At 36.5% G+C, this 24,529-nt stretch overlaps 1 protein-coding gene across 5 annotated transcripts in view; it reads left to right on the top strand.

Annotated features, from left to right (window-relative positions):
* The window catches only part of LOC117400527 (histone deacetylase 9-like), a 148,030-nt gene that overhangs the window by 39,361 nt on the left and 84,140 nt on the right, over positions 1–24,529 (top strand). For 2 of the 5 annotated variants that reach the window (XM_059021977.1, XM_034000623.3), the window contains exons 1-2: positions 5,983–6,073; positions 8,598–8,741. The exons of the other annotated variants lie outside the window; for them this stretch is intronic. In XM_059021977.1, coding sequence (XP_058877960.1) covers positions 6,058–6,073; positions 8,598–8,741 — 160 coding nt within the window. In that variant the 5' untranslated portion in view covers positions 5,983–6,057. Of the gene's footprint in view, positions 1–5,982; positions 6,074–8,597; positions 8,742–24,529 lie in introns of those variants that run through there. 5 annotated transcript variants of the gene reach the window in all.

Genomic DNA, 24,529 nt, shown 5'->3' with positions numbered 1-24,529 from the left:
TCCGTGCTGGTCCCAATCACTACACACACAACCTAGTTTAAAAATGGCAATCATGTATTTTTGTTGATAATAACTCAAGTCATTTTCGGCATTTAACCTGTGTGTTTTGCGCGTCCCGCCTGACGAGAGCCCGCATACCCCAGGGGTATGCATACCCCAGTTTGAAAACCGCTGCTGTAATTTATGGACGAATCACCGTTGCCATGAAAACGATCTGTTGACTGACATGTTTGAAAGTTGTACTCACATGATCCCTTTGGCTGTGTGCAAGGCTTGCTACGTTTTGATTTTAATCGGTTAAACTCGTTAAACGTCGAATTCCCCAAAAATATGAGTTCGACTGATTAAATTTACATAGGATAAATGTCGGTAAAACCACTCGCTATTTTTTATTTTCTTACCAAACATAATAATTTAGAAAGCATCTCTAGTTTGTGTAGATTTTATACTATCTGTCTGTCCCGTCTCTGTTCCGCTGTGAATGGCTTGGGATCACTGTCAGTCATCTCAATGGTCCCTTAGTAGTCTACTGTAGTTTCACTGTCAGTTTGTTCATCCTGTTCTGACAGGACTGAAGCAGCACTAGAATGCTCTCATTCGTTTAAATGACTGTCAATCATCAAGACCTACACCGACTTTGCACTTTCATTTGCCAGCTACAGCATCTGTCATTCAAAGTGCCTACTTTGAAATTAACGGGTTAAGGTGTAGGTAAGCTTTTGCTATAGGTATACAGTGACAGTTACTAGTTTGATTTGAAAATGGGGCACAAGAGGAAAACACTTAATGAGTATTGTGCACAATACCCTGACCGACGGCTGAAGTCTCCTTGGCAGGACGAAGCGGGCCCGTCTGCTTTGCCTTCCAGTCCAGCTGTGCTGAAGCAGGAGAGGGGTGGATCTCAGATGCTGAATAATACATGCAACTTAGTTCTGTTCAACTATCTAATATTTTGTTCTGTGCATATTATTTTTACTGGTAAATGTATGCTATAAAAGTCTGTGTAATTTATTTGTTTGTTTATTTAGCAGACGCCTTTATACAAGGCTACTTACAGAGACTAGGGTGTGTGAACTATGCATCAGCTGCACAGTCACTTACAATTACATCTCACCCGAAAGACGGAGCACAAGGAGGTTAAGTGACTTGCTCAGGGTCACACAATGAGTCAGTGGCTGAGGTGGGATTTGAACCGGGGACCTTCTGGTTACAAGCTGGTTTCTTTAACCACTGGACCACACAGCCTCCTATAATACACTTTTATGTGCTGCGTTTTCTACGGTTTATTTGAGACAATTGTTTTATTTGTGTAGGATCTTTATCTTTACAAGGTATAGCTCCGCGTGACCAAATGTTATTTCAATTAGAATGTTAGTAACCATGGTTTTGTTGCATGTTTAATATGATAAAGGGGTTTCGCTAAATAAGACATTTCTCAATGGACTAAAAATTATTATTATTATTTTTTTTTAAAGCATAAAGGTCGATTTCGCCCATTCTCTGCTAGAATTGAAAAATAAAGATTGAAAAAAACAGTAAATTCTTTCTAAAATAAACATCGATATTAATTGTTGATTTGGCAAAAAAATTAAAATCAAATAGTAGCAAGCCTAGTTATGATGGTATTATACCGGCATAGATTGCACAATTTTGTGCTGTGTAAATGGGTATTTTAAATAATTAAATGTCTCTGAGGATTTCTTGTTGTGTAAATGGGTATTTTAAATAATTAAATGTCTCTGAGGATTTCGTGCTGTGTAAATGGGTATTTTAAATCATTTTTTAAACGTCTCTAAGGCGTGTGAAAGGGGCTTGAGCAGGAATGGCACAAGAAGAGCTGACAAGCTATCAATGTAGCATTCATTTCCCCAGTGCATACTTCAGCAGTCAATATGGCTGAATAAACTGAGAAAAGGCATGTGGGAAGAAAAGGTAGACATGAAAATAAGCAACAGAGTTTGTATTGACAAGAAGAACAGATATAGCTCTCACTAAGCTTGCAATTGAAAACAACACAAAACATTCTTCCTTAATCTATCATTAAGCAATTGTTTATTTTGCCTGTTTTGATAGTCTTTGTTAGGATTCCATACTGAGTGGAAAATCTAAGGTTTGCTTTCTATAATGAACTGCTTTTCTTAAAGGGGTTTCCCTGCTACATATATATGGAGTTGACAAGCATTCTATTTTTACGAAGAGGACACACCACTATATACCTTATAAAGCCTTTATTTATGTGAACCAGCTTGCAGCACTTGTAGATGAAAAACGTGTGACTCTTAAAGCTTGTGAATGACTCATTGGATTTATAAAAACATTCTAAATGCCTACATACTGAAAGAAAGTAAAACACCCACCCATTAGTTAATAATAGTAGGTCTTTTTTTCATTCGATTTACAACATGACCATTTTTTTTAATTCTGTGTTTCCAGGGATCATGGAATGTGATGTGTGTTTGATTAATTAAAAGAGGCATATTTTTATGGACATCTTGTCACTTCAAATCATGTCTGTTTTTTTTTTTTATCACAGCCGTTCTGTGTTGACAATCAGATGACGTTTTAATAAACAAATTCTGCGTTAACATTGTGTAGCAACTTGTAAATAGTATCAAGGTGTTATACATCTACAAGGACCAAAACAAATAGACAGACAAACAAACATGGGACGAACCAAAACAAGTATCGTGCTCAACTGTTTCAGCACGAATAGCAATTGTTTTCTATTTTTTTCTTTCTCTATCTCTCCCGTCCTTTCATGCTTGAAAACTGACTCTACATATACAGCTGTGCTGGGATTCAATTACTAATGAATCATTCACTTGAATCCCAGCACGTGAACTAATCTGTGCACTCCCATGCTCACATACTATTACATACTTTATCTGCACGTGAAGTGATTGTGCAATCCCCGTGCCTAAATACAACTATATATTTTAAATCACTCATGCTACATAGCCCAATTATATCCCATACACCAATACATATACACCAACATTAACACACCACATGCAACATAAAACACAAAATACGCACAGGAGCAGGGCACCCCTCCACAGGCAGTTAGTATTGCAATGCTGGAGAAACCTTACAGAATTATAAGAATTTGAGTGAACAGAGCTCCCTGACACATGGTAGATTCTTGTGCTTCAGATTTATTTAAATTTCCACCATGTTAGATTTAAACTTTAGTTAGATTAATTTGATTATCTGGGTAGCTGGGAGATTAACATTGTGGCACTATAAAACAGTTTATATAATTAATAATTCAAAACACAATTTAGTCTATTACGGAAGATTAAACTCTCCTTAGGACTTGAAAGACAAGATATAAGCTTTATAATATATTCATACTGAACTCAGAATGGATGTACTATTAACAAGTTTCCTCTATTAGTCAGAGGAGGAAATGAAAGTGTCTCTAGATTTCAAGGTTACAAACAGTTGTAACAAAAACACTGTCAGATTTAACTGTATATTCCTTATGACAGAATCACAATAGAATATCTTCATATATTATACAGTGACTCAAAAACATCCAGTCATCATTGCTGAAACACTTGGTGGAATAAGTAATAATGACCCATCCTTGGGGTAGCGCTGCGCTTGTGAGTTAGTTTGCTTTTTGTCTGGGATTGGAAACAATATGTTGGTCTCAGCTGTTTGTTTAGTATTTTTAGTAACACCCCTTGGTGAACTGACCAAGCAAGTGCAAAACGTACTGAAAGCATTACTTGCAAACAAATAAAACAATTATAGTACCATATATCATGCTTTAGAATTCAAATACACATTTGAGACCTATTAATAAATGTAAATTCACAACAGGTCAAATTTATTGAATTGTTTTGTTCACTACAATTACTTTAAACTGGTGGTTGTGTCCTTTTTCTCATATGTAGTGTACTTTCTGAGCTGAATAAATATATGTTGAAGTTAACCAGTTCCTGCTGTTTACTGTATATTATAATTGATTTAAATTACAAAGTCTATTAATATGCCTGGAATATAAAATTACATTTTCAGGAGTTGAGAACAGCACTAATGTTTTATTATTTAACTTGTTTTACAATTAGCGACTAAAGCAGCACCTTGTAATATGAAGAAAACATTTTCAGTTGTTTAGCTAACTTCCTTTTAATAACCACAATTCAGACAACTAAAGGTAGGGGAATTCTTTTGGACAGAACCTTTACTTTATAAATAGGTTTGTATACTGTATTGTTGTACTGCATTTAGTGTGTGCAATGAAGGTGAATAATTTGCCACATCTCAAAACATCTTGTGTAATAGTACTTTAAGTCCTGTTTGTGAAGCTTTTGCACCAGTTTTTTAAAGGAAAAAAATCACTTGCTAATGTAGTTAAATCAGAATAAACAGAATATGCTCCAAATCTACTGACTGGCAACCTTCTCCCAGCTTCTCATACCTAGCCTGACAAAATAGATATTTTGACCTTGATAACCATAACATATGATTCTGTCTTCAAAAAGTGCTCCAGTATTCTTAACACCTGATCATGTTTCCTGCTGTGCATTTTTGTGCCAGGACCCGTCCGTGTATCTTGAGGTAATGTCTTTTAGCGATTTTCCCTACTGTTTGCACCCATATGGCCCTGCAAGCCAAAGATTGAGGCTTTGTGATGACAGACTTTCTCTGTGCAAAAATCATTTTAGGGAAAATGTTTTAGTGAAAGCGGTCTATGGCAATCTCAAAGTTAATTCCAGACCTATGCCTCAGGCAAACCCACCGTGACATGACAAATAGATTATTACAAGTCACCTAAAGGTTCTTGCTGAAGGCCTGTGTTTTATATTATGTATTCTTCTGTTATGTATTCTTCAATATAAATCCATCTGAGTTTGTACTGGTGTTATCTGCTTTAGAATCTTGTGATCTTTGATCATCACGTAGTACTACTTCCTGGCTGGATGATGTCTGATGATGTCAGGATGACTTTCAACAACTTCTGCTGCTGCAGAGTCATTTGCAATAGGACCTCGGTTTTACATCTCATCCGAAGGACGTAACTTAGATATCTTTATTGTGAGTTGTGACATAACAGGCATTTCTAGCAGTGTTTGCATTCCGACAACGATAGGGACAGTGTCGAGATTTTGTTTGCATGGGTGAGGAGCTGTGTGTTTCGAAGCAAAGGTTGGGCTTTAGAACAGCATTTTAGAGAAGTGGACAGGTAAACACCACAATGATACATCAAATTCCAGTGTCACAAACAACCTTTTTTTCATTCCTTTTTCTTTTTGGCAATCACGTTAACAGCTTGATATGGTGTTCGTTATGCTGGGTTGTTTTAAGGCATGTTATACAAGTATAGAACTTTGCATTCACCTCCTATTGTAATATAAATAGAAGCATGTCTGATATGCATACATAATCAAACCTGCAGTATCTCAGTAAGATGTCTTCTTAATCCCATTGTGGGCAGTCAGCCATATGGACCAATAGCTGCTGCTTTTATATTTTTATTTTTGGTGCCCCTAAAAGAAAACTGACTAGGTTTTATTGCTTACAAATACATCAGAAACATTTTCTCAGTCTTTCTGAGATGAACGTAAAACATCCCGTCTTACTTTGATGATAGTGTAATAACATGTTAAACACCAGGATGTCTTTTGTCTTTTGCTCCGGTTATATTATATACTGGTATTTAAAGTATTAGTTATGCAATACATTTTACATATTGATGAGGCCTCACCATTTATTTATATGTTTTAGTGAATTCAGTGACATGTAAACTCTATGAATTATTATGATTGTATCTTTATTTCAGTAGTAGAAAACAGCAGTGGAACAATATATATATATATATATATATATATATATATATATATATATATATATATATATATATATATATATATATTTATATATATATATTTGAAGTGTCTATCAGGTGCTTTTATCGACAGGAGGGAGTGACGAGTCTAGCAAGAGGGCTAACCACTTCCTTTAATTGTTTGCTAATACTTGGAGTTACAAGAGTCCAGAGAAGTCTGTTGTACGTGTAAACGCTGCACGTCAAGTTGCTTGAGCACCATGAAAAGTAGGACAGGTAAGTTAGAACTCTCAGTTTATATATTTCTTGTAGTAAGATTAAGTGTTGTTGCAGTGTGAATACTTACATTTCAGACAGTAAAAACAAACAAAAAGAATTCCAGTTATTTAATTTCCTCAGTTGTAACAGCCTGTGGATAATTTCCTATATCAAATCATTAGTAGGTGTTAATCCTTTGATTTTATGATGCTAGAAAAGGAGTAGCTATTGAATTAAAAACTGTATGATTCAGTACTTTAAAAACATAAGTGCATCGAAAAAAATGGACTGCAAACAGACTACTAGATATTGTTTCCAAACAAATACAAAATTGTTCAGTGCAAGTTGCCATGTTTTTTCTAAAGCTTATTGTTTGCATTGAATCCTTCTTTTCAGTAGTTTTTTCACTAGGCTTTTCCATACTCCTTTGTGATTTAGCACTGCTTTCTTGATGATTTTACTACACTTTGCTACCATTTATCAGCTGAAAGAATGAGCCATATATGCTTAGCTACATTTTCAAAATGTGTTGGTCTAGAAAAGTTTGTAAACCAGATTTTTCTTAATTTATTGTGTCAATACTTTTTACTGCATATTATCTCAGCAAATGTACCGCAGACCATATTTCCAAATAATTTCATCAAGTCTTTAATTGTTGTCTCTTTTTTAAACTGAGGCAGTAACACATTATTGTAATAAAACTGAAAAACAAACAAATTATATATAAATGCTTTGATTTAACATGGCTTACTAATATATAGCAGCAGGACCATCTACAGCTATGGCCAACAGATTTGCATGAGAGAGAGAGAGAGAGAGAGAGAGAGAGAGAGAGAGAGAGAGAGAGAGAGAGAGAGAGAGAGAGAGAGAGAGAGAGAGAGAGAGAGAGAGAGAGAAAATAAACTACAAAATTATATTGCAGAAGTCTAACGGAAGCCATAATATTAGTACAATATTTCATGTTAGATTTTGAAGTGTCGCATTTTTCAATTTTTCACCACACTTTTCTACCATGTACAGCAACACCTTACAATACATTGCTTTATTTCAGTTAGCTATGCTTTTACCGTGGTGTATTGCTGCTATTGTTTACTCCCAAGCTGTAGAAGTGTCCCTTTTGGAGATGAGGCAGGGGCACAATTTCTTATCAAATATGTATTCTTTGTTAGTTATTTGACAGCCATCTACTTCTAGCAACATGGAAGTGGGTGGGAGTGTAGTTTCTGTGGCTGTGCTGAAGGCAGATTTATAGGATTTTTAATTTAATTCATTTGAAAAATCATAAATCCATTTGTTGGAGTGATAAAATGACAATATCAATATGGATTTTTAAGGTGCCTTTTATGAGCATTGAAGTAAGCGTCACATAGTTTTACTTTTATGCACTTATTATTTAAGTAAAATAATAATAATAATAATAATAATAATAATAATAATAATAATAATAATAATAATAATAAAATGAAACATCTGAATACGTCTATCTGCATCAAATCACTGTTGCAAATGTTTTGGAAAAACATTGCATTTAAATGTGGCAGGATGGCTGTTATTCAGTAGCATTCACTGGGCCTTGTGGAGAGCAAGAGAGAATAACATATTTGAGAGAAAAGGTAATGGTAGCTTCTTACTTCTGTACAGTACTTTCAGGTGCACATTCAAAAGGACTGTATCATTCAAATTCATATTGTTTTCGATTCTAGGGAATCTCAGGGGATTTCATATAAAAAAGCTATTGTGCTGATGCCCCATTGTAAACAGGTTGTAGCAGCTTACTGCTCGGGAGTACCTTGATTCTAATGTCAAGCAACAGCCACAAAAGAGTCCAATCTGACAAGACAGCATGGCTATGTTATTATTATTATTTATTTCTTAGCAGACGCCCTTATCCAGGGTTATTTACAGTTGTTGTCAGCCCCTTTCCTTGTAACACAATGAATGGTTGTTGCAACAACAGTAACAACAATAACAGACCCCATTTTCTTTTTTTTTTTGCACCAGTACAAAGTTGTGACAATGTACGTTTTAAAAACTAGTAGTAATGTGGGAAATAATGTAGTCCATAACTTCGGAACACTCAAAATATAACGTAGAAAATAGGTAGACTACAGTTTAGGCAAGTTTCGTCATATGCTCTTCATGCGGCTGACACATCTGCTGATCACTAACTTATACAAAGGTAAGAACGCTTCATTATGTCTATTTTTACAGTCATGATGGTCGTGTTGAGTTGGGGGATATGTCTATTATATGATAATAAATATGATCAGCGTCCAGCTGAATGGTTAACAAATGTAGGCATGTATGTTTACACTGTAGGTTGCTTTGTTCTGTCTGGTTTGTTGTGTGTAAATAGGCTCCAGGCGTGTTTACCACATCACGAATGCAGGAAATAGCAATAGGTTATCTGAAGAACAGTGAAACACTCTTTGCTAAATTTAGCGCTTCAGACAGGTAGGCAAATACAGAGCCGCTGAAGTAATTCAATCAAGGCTTCCTGTTCTTACATTTAGTGGTTTCTTTTTCTTATCTTATGCTGAAGCTATTTTAGAAAAAAGGAGACCTGATTACAATGCAGAGGTGCCTTCCCAGAGAGAGCATACCTACCCACGGGATTACAGAGGCCTAGATGGGAGTCATGGTCCTTATACACCAACCATGCACTGGTACAGATACTGGGGTTATGGTAAGTCAGTTCCTGACGCTGTGCCTAAGTTGAATCACCATTCTCTTTTCCAGCTGCTTAATCCTGTATAGTTATCTTATTACTATTTATAATTCAGATTCATTTTTTTTTACAGTGTTTGTTTCAAAATCCTTTATTTCTAAAATACTACATTTTCTTAAGTTTATTCAATATCATGTTATGATACCACAGGTAGGAAATTGAAGAAACTTAAGATGGTACCACAGAATTGAAGAAATGTAAGAAAATGTAGTGTTCTTAAGTTTTCCTACCTGTGGAAAATGTTTTGTTTTATATATGCATGTAATATAAATGGGAGTACACAAGTGGAGAAATAACCTTTTATTTTTGGATCAACATACACTGGTAACTGTCTACAGATTTATGCATATAGAAATTCATATTCTTCATGGTCTGTGCTTTTTCTAGGCCCTCAAGTTGTAGTGAATGAGAAAAAATAATAATAATAATACAATATATGTTTGTTAGTGGCCAAATAAGGGCCTGTGTTATGTATAAAGTGAAAAAGGATTTAAATAATTTGTAAACTCAGGAATAGGATTTCGTATTCAGGAGGCATTTTGTGCAGCTTTTTTTTTTTTTTGTCCACAGAAGCAATGCTTTTAAAGTTAGTAGTGTTAATGTTTATGTCTTATGCTATTAGAGAGTCTGCTCATCAAATAGTATTTACACCTTTATTCACGTCCATATTTCTAGTTCTGCCTTTTTTTGTTTAACATTTAAGAAATTGGTACATGTAAGAATTGGGCAAGATTACATATAGTTTCCTGTGATTTAAAAAAACGTGATTAAAAAACAAATATGAAGTTAAAATTGGAGGAGGTGGACCTACTGTGTATACTGAGCAACAGCCTGCTGCTATCTGTGGTATCAAACTGACCATGCAGAGATGGAAGAAATGGGTCTGTTATCTGTAGATAGCAGCTGTAACAAACCACAGGCTAAAAACAGTTTTGAAAACGACAAGATGCCTTGTGCCTGTTTGAGGAATTTGTATGAGCTAGTGCAAGTTTCCGGACTGTGGATGGCGGATGGCGTAACACTGTGCAGTTTGTTATAAAGAATATAGTGTCATATTCTTTTAGTGCTGCTGCTACCCAATTATTGCTTCCTTCACAGAGATTACATTTTTACATTTTTGATTTGAGAAAACAATACCAATACACCATGATCCCTACAAAGTTGCTCTAAAACCAGCTAATGGAGTCAATACCGAAGACAAAAAATAAATAAAAATGCAGGGAGGATAATAGTTTGCATAATAGAAGGGAATCTAGTTTCAGCAAATGGATATTCTGTTATTCCAAATAGGATTTTCCCAAAAGCGATTAAGCTTTTCCAAAATCATAGAGCAACCACCAAATAGTTGGTATGTTTTCAGCTATATGATTCAACATTTCTGTGTTTTGTGTGTTTTTTAACTCCAGTTGTAAACACGCTCTGAAACGTGGTTCCTTGGTCTCTCCCACAGACGCCTGTAACCATGTTCACATTCAAACATGACCGTGAGAAGTTTCTTAAGTATTAACAGGCTATTCTTAATACTTTAAGTTTTGTAACATTACACAAAACTGGTACCTATATGTAAGTAAAAAACTTTGCATCGACGATACACGCTTAAATTCAGGATATCCCTGTGAACAAGGTGCTAGTATCTATCAGCTGTATTTCTCCAAACATGTAAAACTAGACCGTTCATTTTGAAGTCATGTAGGTAACAAATATATAAATAAGTTGGTTTGTTAAAGTGGTTAATGTTGGTTAAAACAATAACAAATGAAAAAGTTTCCCCACAAACATTCCTCTGTGACGATGGTCCTTTTTCACCTCGTCTTTACTTTGTCCGTCCACGCTTTTCATTCTTTGATTATTCTACAATATATAGTTTGTTAGTCTACACTCCCAGCCTTTCTCTCACCTTTCTCCATTCACCAACATCCCATTGTGAGGCAACACACTCCCTTTTGTACCCCAAGCCCCGCCCCTCTAGTCAGCCGAACGCCACTACCTACTACACAGGTTCTAGATAGCGGACTATAGTAACAGCGCCCGGACCATGGCTGGTTGAACACTCCTTTACCAGGATGGCAGCCTAAAATATTATTACTTAACAGTCCTGCAGGTCCTGGTAAAGGAAACTGCTGGCTCAGCGTCTCCTAATGTCGGTAGGTAGAATTGCAGACGGGACCCCTTTCTGTCCCCCACAGTAACTTTCTTGACCAGGCTCCCTTGAAAAATAGATTTTAATCTGAATGAGACTTTCATAGTTAAATAAAGGGTAAATAAAACATTTTAAAGTAATGTAATATAGAGTAAATGGACATTCATCTCAGCACGTTTTCAATACACCTTTTACATTGCAATCTCATTGTATTGTTGAGGTTTTATAGTTCTAAACAACACAGTGAAGCAATTAGTATAATAAACTTTTCAAAAATGTTTTTGACATTCATATTTCTCTTTATAATTTCAAATTCAGGTGTTTTACACAATATTTCATGTAATTGGAAACTAAAAGTATTGAGAAGAATTTTCATAGAGTCATGTTTCTGAAGTGGTAATAATATCATTGTGAATCTGTGCATTCCATTGCATTGTGTATTTTGATGCAGAAACAAGGCTTTCAGTAGAAGTTAGTGTTTATGGAGCCTGCATCATGATATTTGTCTGGAAAGTATGCTGCATTTAATGGTGGGTAATTGTGTGTATGGCTGGTTGAACATGTTTTCATAAGGAAAGTATGTTGTGGATTTCAATGAGGAAGCACCAAATAAGAGTATCAACTTTCCATATTTCAGTATTTTATTTATAGAAATGCATGATCCTTTCCCACTTCTCTATTGAGTCACTAAAGAGGGAATTTCACTGAAAATGAGGTAGCAGAATACATTTATAATAAACACATTTTCCACAGTTAAGGGGAACAGAGAGAGTGGATTATGGTATGTGCCATTGTTTCTTTTTCCTGTAAATATCCAATGAACTATGTTGTTTATGGATCATCTTGCCTGGATTAAAACTGTTTTATTTGGGATGAAGGTGGTAGGAGTTTAAACAAATGACACTCCTGTACAATTCTTGATATTCCAAAATAAACAGCAGTGTTGTGCCTAAAGGCATATGTGTGAGTTATATAACACTGGATGTTATAGGTGGACTGGTCATTAAAGTACACAACACCATCATGCCTGAGGTGCTTGAGGTCAAAGCTAACGCAGGACTTTTTTAAAGACAGCTTCAGCTTTTTATAACGTGGTTAAACAACATGTAAAACATTGACACTAACATGTGAAATGCTATTTTTGTTTTATAAACAACAGCTTGTGCAGCAATGAAATTGTAAAATAAAAGTATATGGATGTCATTTCCCATTCATGAAATGACTAATCGTAGTATTAGGCTTTTGGGCAGGGGTGTCATTTGCTATAGGGCGGGCGGGGGAGGCGGGGCAGTTCCCCCCCCCCCCCCCCCCTTGGTTTGCCCCCTCCAGACGATCTACATGACATTATGTCTTCCACTTTTTGACCCCCCTCTGACACATAATATAATCACATTGGTCGAAGTTTTCTTCACAAATGAGTAAAATAAGTTTTTTAAACATCATTCTTTTCTAATCTAACCCGGATCCGAAATGAAGTCGGCCACGGTTGCTATGGTGATGTAATTGCTCGCACACTCAATCTCAAGGCGTCGGCTACATTCATTCATTTTGATTGATAGTTTATCATTGTCCAGTGATTATATCGACAACACAGAATGGCACTGCATTTTATTGTTTCTATAATATAATATTATTGATATCATGATGAGTCAAAGGGAAATGTGGGATATGTTTGCCACAGCAAAAGGAAAACAGAAGGATTGAAACACAGCAAAACAAGGAGGGATTCACTTGTGGAAGAAACTATTAATATTGATAATCCCCAGGTACAATTATTTATACATGTTCTAAAGCAAAAATACCATAGATTTTAACATTAGATTTAGGCTCATGTGTAGGGCTGTGTGACGGGAATGCATAGCTGCTCTATAATGTCTTTTTCACAGTGTGTCGGCGGAAGATTATATTTAAATTAAGGTAGTACTACAGTTTAGATACACTCTGGTTGAAATGTACTACTATAATTACTGTTTTAAAATGTTACATTTCTTAAATAAACATTTACTGTATATGGAAAGAAATGATTAGGCAATGTTATTCATGAAAATCAGTGGATTTCTTTTTCTAACAGATTTTCATCGTATGCAAATGTTGGGTATTAGCTTGGCAAATTAAAGGTTCTTTTTGTGCAGGAAAAGGTTAAAAAAACAAAAAACCTGCGTACAGTGACTGGGGGATGAGTGATTGAGCGATCATTTGGTTATTGTGAGGTAACCCGACAAGCAAAAACATTAGACTTACAAATACAGGCTGGTGTTGATAAATTTGCCAAGATGAAAGGGAGACACAACCCCATTTTATTTTACTTTATTCGTGATTATGTGTGTGAACATGTTATTTAAAACGTTGCTACATATTTCTACTTTTGACATTCACAGTGCTTATTTAGCAGTTTATGTTCATTGGTTTAAGCAGGTGAAATGTATCAAACTTAACTCGCGGTTGTAAGCATGTATCAAATCTGGTGAGATCTATTCAAATGGATGCTCTAAAATAAAGAGTTAAACTGCATTCTTACCCCTGGCTCTTTTTGTAAAGCCCATGCATGACACATTTTTTCAGTGATCTGAGGATAGGCTCATGTCCCTATCTGCTACTGTAAAAAAAGTATCTAAGTGTAAAATGTTTACTTAACTGGGATATTGAAAGCTTGCAACAGAGCAATTCAGTTAGCAATAAAGCCTTTACCCACTATAAAAACACAAAAGTTTCAGTGAAAACGACATCGTAGTGTTACACACTTTATTACTATAAAATGAGACTTAGTGGAATGACATTGTCGAGTTTGTTATAAACCAGTGCCGTGTTTTAAAAATACTTGCATTGCACATTTTGTATGATTTATTTTAAGAATAAGAATGATGTTGACAAAGCGGAGCACGCTATCTTATTTTTAATTACTGCCTGTTTTTCTCATTCATGGGACGGGAATGTTCAATGTTGACCCAGTTTGCCCCCCAACCCCCCCCCCCCCCCGTTTTTCTGAAGTGACGCCCTTGCTTTTTGGAATGGTATTCTGCAATTCTGTCTGCCTACCAGAATTCAACACAAATTAAATTTACTGGGAGCTAAAACATGTACCCTTCTGTGCTAGTTATCTTACAAGGTGCTATGTTTTAAGAACCCTTCTAAATGTGTTGTTGACCATGATATTGTCCACTGACCAAATAGTAACCCTATAATAAGTGAAAATGAATGTCACTTTTTCAAAACTCCTACTGACTTCACAGTCAATACAAACAGCATGCAAGATTGAAAAGGAGAATATCATTCTCAAAGGAGAACATATGGATAACAATATCAAACAAGCTCAACATAACACGTTTTACTTTGAGCCGGTGGAATAATTTCATGTCCCTATTACCACTGCTGGAGAGGAACATGCTTTTTATAAATCATAGTCATTTGTTGTGTGTCACTTGTCCTAAGTCTGTCTCCACTCAGTTCACTTCATTGGGATTTCATTGACTTATAGAGGTCTGAAGACATGTAGATTATCATAAAGACTATATAGAATGCCAAGATAATGCTCATCAGTCACCAGTCATAACAATATATAATCCCCAACCAATCACAAACCACACTGTCACCACCCACTCCAAGTGGTGGCAAATCCAATGAGGAGTCCATTCCATGGCAGCTGTCAATAGTTCTTATCTCCTGGCCCTTACTCCTCTGCATGCAAGTATTCCTTTTGCCGTATGAAATTAGGGGTTTGCGAATAGCAGTTTGGCCTCACAATCCAAATATTTTTCCATGGCTGTACTGATGATGGTTCTTATGATTAAAGTTGTGTTTTAGTGTAAGAGATCACCCTGCAGTGTTAAAGAAATACAATAAATGTATTATTTTACCTTTGCTGTATCCTGTGTCGTCCCTATTGCATAGACATAATTTTCTGCATAATCCTGACTGTTTTTTATAATAGGTCTCCATTAATCAAATGAAGAATATAATAATTTTACAAACACTGCAGTGCATACCTCCTGCAACAATGCTGGTGCTCTCATGTTCTGAAATTCCTTTCCGTCTATAGAACTCATCTTGGCAGCTCACCATTCTATTACTGGTTCTTTCTTTCCAACATTCTTTTTTTTTTTTTTTTTGCAAATCACAATAAGCCCAAAGTATTCTGGTACATTTTGTTCTAGTTCATGATGTCACACCACAATTATCAGTATTCAATTTCCCTTACTTGAACGTGCACCACATCATGACTTGATGCTGTGGTTGGTAATGGTGCAGTATGTTAGTAAATAGACTTCCTTGCTCTTGGACAGTGGTTTTTGACCAAGTCAACATGTGTGGCTACATTAGGATGACCGCCTGTTCCTCAATATAAGAAACTGTTCCAAGTTCTGGTTTCAAGTTCTAAATTATTTTCATGTCGGATTAGGTTGTCTGTTTGTGATTTTCTTTTATTTATAGTTTTATTTGTTATCAATTCGCTTTAGCTATTATTATTATTATTATTATTATTATTATTATTATTATTATTATTATTATTAAAGGTAGCTCAAGAATTTGAAGACCTATTTTAGGATTATTACTACCTCATAATGTGTCAGACTGGTACTGCATAAATGGGGGCCGCAGTGTGGAGCAGTGGTTAGGGCTCTTGACCGGAAGGTCGTGGGTTCAATCCCAGGTGTGGGAGGGCACTGCTGCTGTACCCTTGAGCATGGTACTTTACCTAGATTGCTCCAGTAAAAACCCAACTGTATAAATGGGTAATTGTATGTAAAAATAATGTGATATCTTGTAACAACTGTAAGTCACCCTGGATAAGGGCATCTGCTAATAAATAATAATAATAATAATAATAATAATAATAATAATAATAATAATAATAATAATAATAATAATAATAAACACCATCAGTCTGACACATGACAACCAATTTACCATAAAAACGCTACAGCATAACTGTGTGTGGGATTTTAAGGAAAAACCTTAATGTCACCTCTACAAAGTTAGGTCTCATCAGAGTCTGAAGGCTGTTTAAAAACCTGGTTTACTGAACAAGACATGTCAGCATGAGACCTATTTTATACTTTTTACTTCTTCAGGCTGGATCTTGTTGTATTTGTCTTGTGACTAGACAGTTGCTCTTTGTAGAATATTTGTGCCCTCTGCTGGAGGCCTGACAGTTACAGTACAACCAGACAGACATACATGGTACTTGGCAACTACTTATCTTTTAAGTAAAACATTTGAACAGGCTATATTTGTTAGGCAGGGCTCAGTGTAATTATATTACTAATGTATTGAATAACATTCACAGTGATATATATGTGTATTCCTGCTGTATGGCTTTTATAAACACAAATGAAAAGAAAAGAGATAAAGTAAAAAACAAAACAAGTTTATTATTTTTGATCTGTGTATTCATTTGTGTTGATTATTCTTTATTCGCTCCCCATCTCTCTCTTCTGTTTCTTTGAACCTGCATGTTCACTGCAAGGACATTTAGTCACTTGATGACTTTCGATACTGTCGTATTTCAATCACCTCGAGTGAAAGCCAGATGTGCATTTGAAAGTCGAAGATTTGTCAGTTTTTTTTTTTATTTGGTGTTCCAGCTAAATCAAATGTATTGAGTTAATATTGATCATCATTAAGGCCCTGCCAAAAAATAAGACATACAACACACAGCGTTTCATTGTCTTATTTCATACAGATACCAATTTGAAATGGCAGATATTTAAAGTCCTGTATAGCCACAACAACGACAACAAAAAGAAAAAATGGCAATATACTGTAATTATTATGTCTTTGAAGGACTGTGTGTTAAACTTAAAAGACATAATCATTAACTCTGGTTACAAAGTCCTAGCTGATCTGGAGTCCCAGTGCAGCTGTTAAACCAGTTTAGGCTGCAGCGCTCCCCTGTGTGCTGAGCACATTCCTGTCTCCACAGGAGGGATATCAGGAGAGAAACTGTTGCCCAGCAGGGAAATCCCAGGAGAGTCGTAGCTCTTCAGGCCTTGTGGGCTCTTGAAGTGAAAGAGCAGTCTGGATTGTTAAACTCTAGTAACCCTGTTGCACTGATTTAAAATGAAGCATTGATCAAGTGGTATTAAAGGGAAGTAACAAGCTAGACATGTGTCCACTTAGAAACTAGACAACATTGTTCTTATTTTTTTTGTGTACAATTATTATTATTTTTTTTTTACATTGTTTTCAAAACTTGCAAAGTGTAACTATATACATATTTGAATAAATAAATGTATATAGTGTTTGATATAAGGGCTTGGAAAGCTTCCAAATATAATGTATATAGTTCAGATTGTTGGCAAAGTCACCCCTACTATTGAATATTATGTGGGGAGACACAAAAGAAAAACCATCAAGTCTGAGTGCTTTATCCACAAACTTTTATTTGTAAACTTGTGTGTTATTCGGGGGGCTTGAGTGAGGGCTCCTTCCCCTACTTCCTTCCTACCAATAACATCTGCTAAATCCCCTATTTAAACCCCAAGCCTTGTTTGCTCTCTGTCTTGCGTTTGTTGTTTTTGCCTTGCTACTCAGCCTGCAGACTCAAGAGTACACTCAAGACTCAAAACCTCATCTACGCAGCCCTTGGTCCAGTGAAGTGTAAATAAAATCTCTTTGCCTTGCTGCCTTCTTTGGTTCTCTCTGCTGTTCTGAATTCACTGTCCCTTCATCTTCATAGTATTGCTAGTATGCCTGGAGTAGGGGCAGAGGTTTCTCCAGAGGTTTCCTCCCAAAAAAAGAGGGGGGGGGGGGGGGGGGGGGGTCCTCTCCACTGAACGGTGAGATTAGTCTTAAAAATATATTTAAAAAATAAATAAAAAATCATAAATCTTATCTGTTTTACATTGGTGGCACAGTTGCAGGGTGCAGGGGTCTCTTTTGGGGGCAATTGAAGCTCACTTCCCAACCTTAGTCCAGCTGCTGCTGGCTTCGTCCTCTGCAAGGAAGGGGGGCCCCCGGCCAAATGAATCTATCACTGTTATGTTCCCATTTCTCTCCACTACAGTAGATCCCCCTTGGGGGAGTATCGGTTGCTTCCCAGCCTTGGAGACCGAATGGTTCGATCTCACCTCCGCGAGGGCGGCTCTCTGCGAGCCAAGGGGAATCGCCTTACTATTCTCTAAGTTATACGCACATATCTTCTGTTATCGATTCCCTAGGTCTCTTCCTCTACACAGCCCTCGATCATGTCCAGTGAATTTTCATTTGTAAAGGATGTATGCTTGGCATTGTGAATGCCCTGTCAGGAATGACATAAAACATATGGGTGAGGAAAAGAGTTCTTTCATAGGTCTGCCCAAACAGTATTTTGGATGTTTTATCACTCCCAGAATTTTTTATGGAAGAGCACAGCACTTGAAACGTTTCTTTAAAACCTTCAAATGTAAAATATCTGAAAGGATGTTTGCTTCCGTCCCTTCCCTTTATCCCATTTAGAGGTTTCCATGAGCAATAGTAATAGTCTCTTTCCTGAAGTCATAAATGATTAAGTGAGCATGTTCCCAGTCTAACATGCTAATAAAGTGAATATACCATCAACTAATTTCTGACATTGCTTTTCAAACACATGCTGTTTTTTTGTTTCATCAGATATTTGTACAGTAGTGTCACTTGACTCAGAATAATGGTTAAGAACTGTTTTAAACAAGGCCAGCATTATTATGTTAATAAAACAATCCCCTTTGATATGTTTGTACCTATGTATGAACGGAGCCCTTGTGATAATTTGGCCTGGCAGGTTATTGTAAAGCTATAGTAAGACTTCCTCATTTAAAAGTTGAACTAATAAAAAAGGAACACAATGTTTTCTCCAAATAAAAATACAAAGACTTCTTCTAACATTCCTAGACTATTTTCTAACACTGTCAATGTCTATTATGTGCTTGATTTTCCCATATATCCTGCGCTGCTTCTACTGCAGTGTCATCTACTGTACCTTGCTATAGTTATAGTTTCATCTTCGTTTCCATTAATATATTGACAAGGATAGGGGGTAGAGTGGTGTCCTTTGGAACATAAACACTTTGTGACCTTGTGTCTTTGACTCTTTAAACAGTTTTTCAATAGGATTAGTATTTTAAAAGATAAAGGGGGAGGGGTGGGCAGTCAAAGCAAAAAAATACCCCCTGTGTATAATATTAATTATAATTAGGGCTGTGTGACAAAGTGGCTGCTGAGTGAGAACAGGTGCAGAGGTGATGCAGTGCAGAAATAATCACAAACCAGGAAACTAATCCGTTTTGGAAAAAGGGGTCTTTTATTTGTAATCCCGGTCTGGCGACCAAACAATAAACCTCCGGCAATACACACCAATGTGTAAAGCACAGAGGTAACAATAATAATGGGTTGGAGCCCAAATAATAAACACACGTTATCCGCCCCACAATAGTACTGTACACGGTCACCAGTCCGGGTGCGTGCAGTAGTGCTCGTGGTGGGTGATAAGAATTATACAGTGACTGGTGTGGTGTTGTTCCAGGTGGTGCTGGCCCAAGGCGACAGCTCCAGATACGTGTTAGCCATCTAGTGATTCACAAACAAAAGACAATTACTAACAGCAACAACAAACAAAAAACATTCATGAGTCCTTTTTATTCTTTTTGGATTTCTCCCGGTCCTTCCAGTTTCGCTCTCTTTCAAAACCAAGCGAAGGAGTAGATTGCGATTCTCCATCCCCTTTTATGCTATCACGCATGACCCCTTGGTAAACGAGTGCAGCTGTCTCTACAATCCGCACCTGCTACGTCGTTTCCCTTCTGGGTCAATATGTTCCTGCAACGGAGTCTCGCCTTCTTCCAGACTGACTGACTTTCTGGCCCTGGGAAAGAACTGTCAGGCCAGCCCATCTAAAGAACTCTACTTTCGCTGCTTAGTGCCCTCACAGGCCGGGAGGGAGAGTTACAACCAAGATTCATTATATTTCTGTCACAGGCTTTACTCAATTACAATTTTTGATTGGTTAATCCATGGGTTTAGTTGATTAATCTGTAGATTAATCTGTCCACATTTTTAATAAAGGTAATGATCTTATAGTGGTTGTCCTGCATAGTAATACTTCTAAATCAATAGAATCTGAAAAAAATAAGCCTAATGGGCATTTGGTCTTTTTAAAAGCATGTTTATTATTAGTTTTGTTTTTAGTAAATGTAACAATTTTTTTACAGAACAGTCGTTCTTTTGGGCCACTGTCAGTCACTTACCTGAAAACACAAGACAGCTGAGCTGCATTTCTCACTACAGCTATGTACTTGGCTTCCTGTACTTCTCCTTTTTATTGCATCTAGCAAAACCTGAGACACCGAAGAGATAAAGTCGTTCTGAATCTTGTTAGAGGCACTTGAATACTGTGGCTCTTGACAAGTGATTGCTTAACATAGAAAGTATTAGAGAAAGTAATCCCACATAATTACCTCTATTTGAGGAATTGTTGCCTTCATTGTGCCCTCTGAAAGCCAGTTCTTGCTTGCTCATTGTGATGTATTGTATCCCTACGATTCTGCTTATCGAGTTTAACATCAGTCCGGGTTTGTCCAAAAGCTTTGAGTGTAACTGGCTCACAAGTGACTTTGGGAATGCTCATGTTGTTGTGCTGACCTCGATAGACATCCTAGATTGCTGTAGCCAGTGCTGTTCCATATCCCATTTTCTTTACTGAACAAAAGACAGTTCCAACAGTATTTTATTTTTTAAATTGACAGCTACCGGTAAGCCATGGATACCTTTAATAATTTAAATTTTGGAAGTAGCGAGTATATCCCTTCCCTTCTGGTGTCAGTTCAGGTATTTGTGGTGTATTCGTAACCAAATCGACTATGATGCCTCCATTGTCTGATGATTTTTTTTTTATGTGTAAAAAGTCAATCGAAATATTACTTTGACGTTCTCAATATAATTCTCAATAACGCTTTATAATAAGCAATATCGCACAAAATTCTGCGTATTGTTACAACGCTTCGGTCTGGCATATTTATGTCCCACCTCTGCTCACTCATGATTGGACAGCTGCTAAACCAGGGCAGATCTTTGACTCTCCCATTAAACTTACTCAAGACCGTCAGCCAAAGCAGAGAATACCTTCAATTGTTTATGTCCCGCCTCCGCTCATTTATGATTCGGCTGCCACAGAGAAAATGGAGATCTTCTATTGGTTGGTTTTATTTTATATACTAAAATAAAATTCTGCTCGATTAAATTGTAAAAAACATTAATTTGCGATCAGATCTTTAGTTGCAGCCCTTCGGCACCGAGGAAGGGGTCTCTGCTGACTCCTACAGTGGTTTTGATTGGATTTATAGTTTTGAAGTTTTTTTTTTTATTTTGAATGTCAGTTTTTTGTGAGCGTTGGAAGAGAAGTGGCGGTTTTCCACCAGTAAACAGAATTGTATACATCTAAAATGTTAATCAATTTCCTTTGTTAATTAATTTATTTTTTCAATCTCCCCAGTACTGAATGCAGCCGATCAGCACTTTCTATAGCTGGGGTAGAGTGTGGTTTTATTGGAGCATTACAACAAAGAGATCACGTATGGAAAAAACAAAACAAAAAACAATTAGGTTCCGATTTTAAAGTCGGTGCAAGAAGTAATAAAGTAAGCAAAAGTACAATAATTGCAGACATCCGTGTGTGTTAAAGTGCAGTGTTGAGTTACACCCAGTAATCCAGTAAGCATGCCTGCCTGTCTCTGAGTCTACAAGTAACCACAATAACCCACATGACATGAGGAAAGACAAAGCTTATAAGATCTCAGCCTAGGGCCCCGTGCCTCAAGGATGTAAATAATCAGAATATATCTAGAATACATGTCTGGAATATATCATAATCAATGAAAAAAATGTCATCAAACTTTGGCAAGCGGTTTCCAAGATAATATGTTCAATATCTCAGCCTACCATGTCATGAAACTCTGAAAAAGTATATCACAGTGAGCTACATTCAAAGTATAGAGTATAAATTGAGACAAGCGGTTCTTAAAATATAGCCTTCAATAGCGCAGCAAATCAGGTGTCAGGAGTGTTGGCATGAGCTACACTTACACAAAATATGGAATAACTTCTTTCAGTGTCCATGCAAACTTTAATCAAATTTGAGCAAATGGTTCTGTAGCCTTTATTAGTCTATCTTTTAACAAAGTTTTTTGTAATGAATATGTATTGTGGCTGGAAGTCTCTTCCCCTTTACTCTGCCTTTCACCTTCACTTGAGAGTGTCACCCAGTAGCTTCATGCTATAATTGCAGGTTCTTTGGTATTTGCAGTGCAACCCAGTGGTTGATGTTGTAATTGTGACAATAATCTCAAAGTAAAGTTTTTTTTTCAGACATCAATCAAAAATGTTCCAAAATATATAGCTGCACTTTTTTATTGTCATTCCTGAATATCTGCTATTTTGTTCTGTCCAAGTAACACCAGGAACCCTTTAAAACAACTTGCTGCAGGGCACAATAACAACTATTACAATAATGAAAATTGCTTAAAAATACAACACCTACAACAATGCTTCATTAGTTGTCTACATAAAAAATGTCTGGACATGGGCTTAAAGAGGCAATTTTAAAATATGCTTTTTCTTGTAAAAGTTTCCCATGCTTATACCTCACATGTTTGCAATTAACCTGCATTACCACAGTTTATAAGAACATAAGAACGTTTACAAACGAGGAGGCCATTCAGCCCATCTTGCTCGTTTGGTTGTTAGAAGCTTATTGATCCCAGAATCTCATCAAGCAGCTTCTTGAAGGATCCCAGGGTGTCAGCTTCAACAACATTACTAGGGAGTTGGTTCCAGACCCTCACAATTCTCTGTGTAAACTGAATGCCCCTTTATCTAATCTCCATTTGTGACCCCACGTTGTCTAGATGAAGACATTTCTGAGTCAACATAAACTCCTAGGTCTTTTTCATAGATTCCTTCTTCAATTTCAGTTATTTATAATGCATATTGTTATTGCCTGTGTGCAGTACATTACACTTTTCTCTATTAAATGCCATTTGCCATGTGTCTGCCCGGTTCTGAATTCTGTCAAGATCATTTTGAATGACCTTTGCTGCTGCAGCAGTGTTTGCCACTCCAACTATTTTTGTGTCGTCTGCAAATTTAACAAGTTTGCTTACTATACCAGAATCTAAGTAATTAATGTAGATTAGGAATAGCAGAGGACCTAGTACTGATCCCTGTGGTACTCCACTGGTTACCTCCATTTTGAGGTTTCTCCTCTAATCAGTACTTTCTGTTTTCTACATGTTAACCACTCCCTAATCCATGTGCATGCATTTCCTTGAATCCCTTCTGCATTCAGTTTGACAATTAATCTTTTATGCAGGACTTTGTCAAAAGCTTTCTGGAAATCTAAATAAACCATGTCATATGCTTTGCAGTTATCCATTGTCAATGTTGCATCCTCAAGCAGGTCTATAGCATGCCCCTATTATTATGCCCTTTGGATTTTATCCTGCCTGCCTGTGTTTTGCTATGCAGTACTACACTTTGCAAAGCTTTTACCATGACGAATAACTGTACACCCTATAAGCATAATGTGTAATGTCATTTGCACCCTTTATTCTAAAAGGAGGGGAAAATACTTTTAAATGTTACACAATATGTAAGAAACAGCTTGAGAATACTCAGAATACTAACAAGTAAAGAACCCCAGTATTTTCATGTTAGATTTATACAACATTACCGTCCATTTAGCAAGAGGGAGACAGCTTAGCGACAATGTATTTGTATTGGTTCGAATGGACTATACCACCACTTGGAAAGAACTAACTTTGCAACCTAGCAGCCACCACATGTTTTGTGTATCAATAATGTTAAGATGGAGAGAGACCCTGAGACAAAATTGCATTATCATTAATTTTGCATCCTTCTCCGTAAAGCACAGATCCAATGAAATCACAGCTTAGTACGCATTTATTTATGAAATATAAATTGAGTTAGTCTGCTTAATTTTTCTCAACGCTACTTCTATTGTGATGTCCCCAACATCCTTAGATGATACAGTTCTGATGACCCAAACCTCCCAAAAAAACTCTGAGTTAAGGTTAGGGTTAGGGTTAGGGCTGGGGCTAAGTTTAGGTTTAGTCTTGGGTTAAGGTTTGGATTACACCATGAACATTCATGAATTACGACAGACGAATAACCAATCACCCTCCTGTTGCGTGAAATATAACAAATCCAAAGTATTAAAAATAACCTCAATTAAACAGAAGTTGGGGAATTGTTTCATGATGAGATTTCTACATATAATGTAACTGTAGTTATTCACAATCACATACAGTACATTGTATTTTTGCACCACAATTTTTTCCTCCTTTATTTTTTGTTCTTCTAAAAACTCATGACACCTGTCAGGTATAGAACTCAGTTTGACACTGATTAATCACTTCTGTGAAGTAAAGCAGCAGCCTTCTATCAGCGCTGCTGGTGTCACATTGTTGTTTACAGCCTTATCACTGAAGAACATAGGGCTTGATTATATAAACAGAAACACCAACCTGCCTGGGGTGTCATCATGAATTTTTCTGCTAATCTTTTCATTCATCCTCACGGTCCAGAGCTTGTGCTCCATGTCAACTCATTCCTTTTTTCCAAGCTTTGATCTCCAGGGTGC

Source organism: Acipenser ruthenus, chromosome 4, assembly GCF_902713425.1.
Source record: "Acipenser ruthenus chromosome 4, fAciRut3.2 maternal haplotype, whole genome shotgun sequence".
Taxonomy (NCBI): domain Eukaryota; kingdom Metazoa; phylum Chordata; class Actinopteri; order Acipenseriformes; family Acipenseridae; genus Acipenser; species Acipenser ruthenus.
The sequence above is the reverse complement of the archived record's forward strand: the minus strand, read 5'-3'. Positions and strand labels throughout refer to the sequence as shown.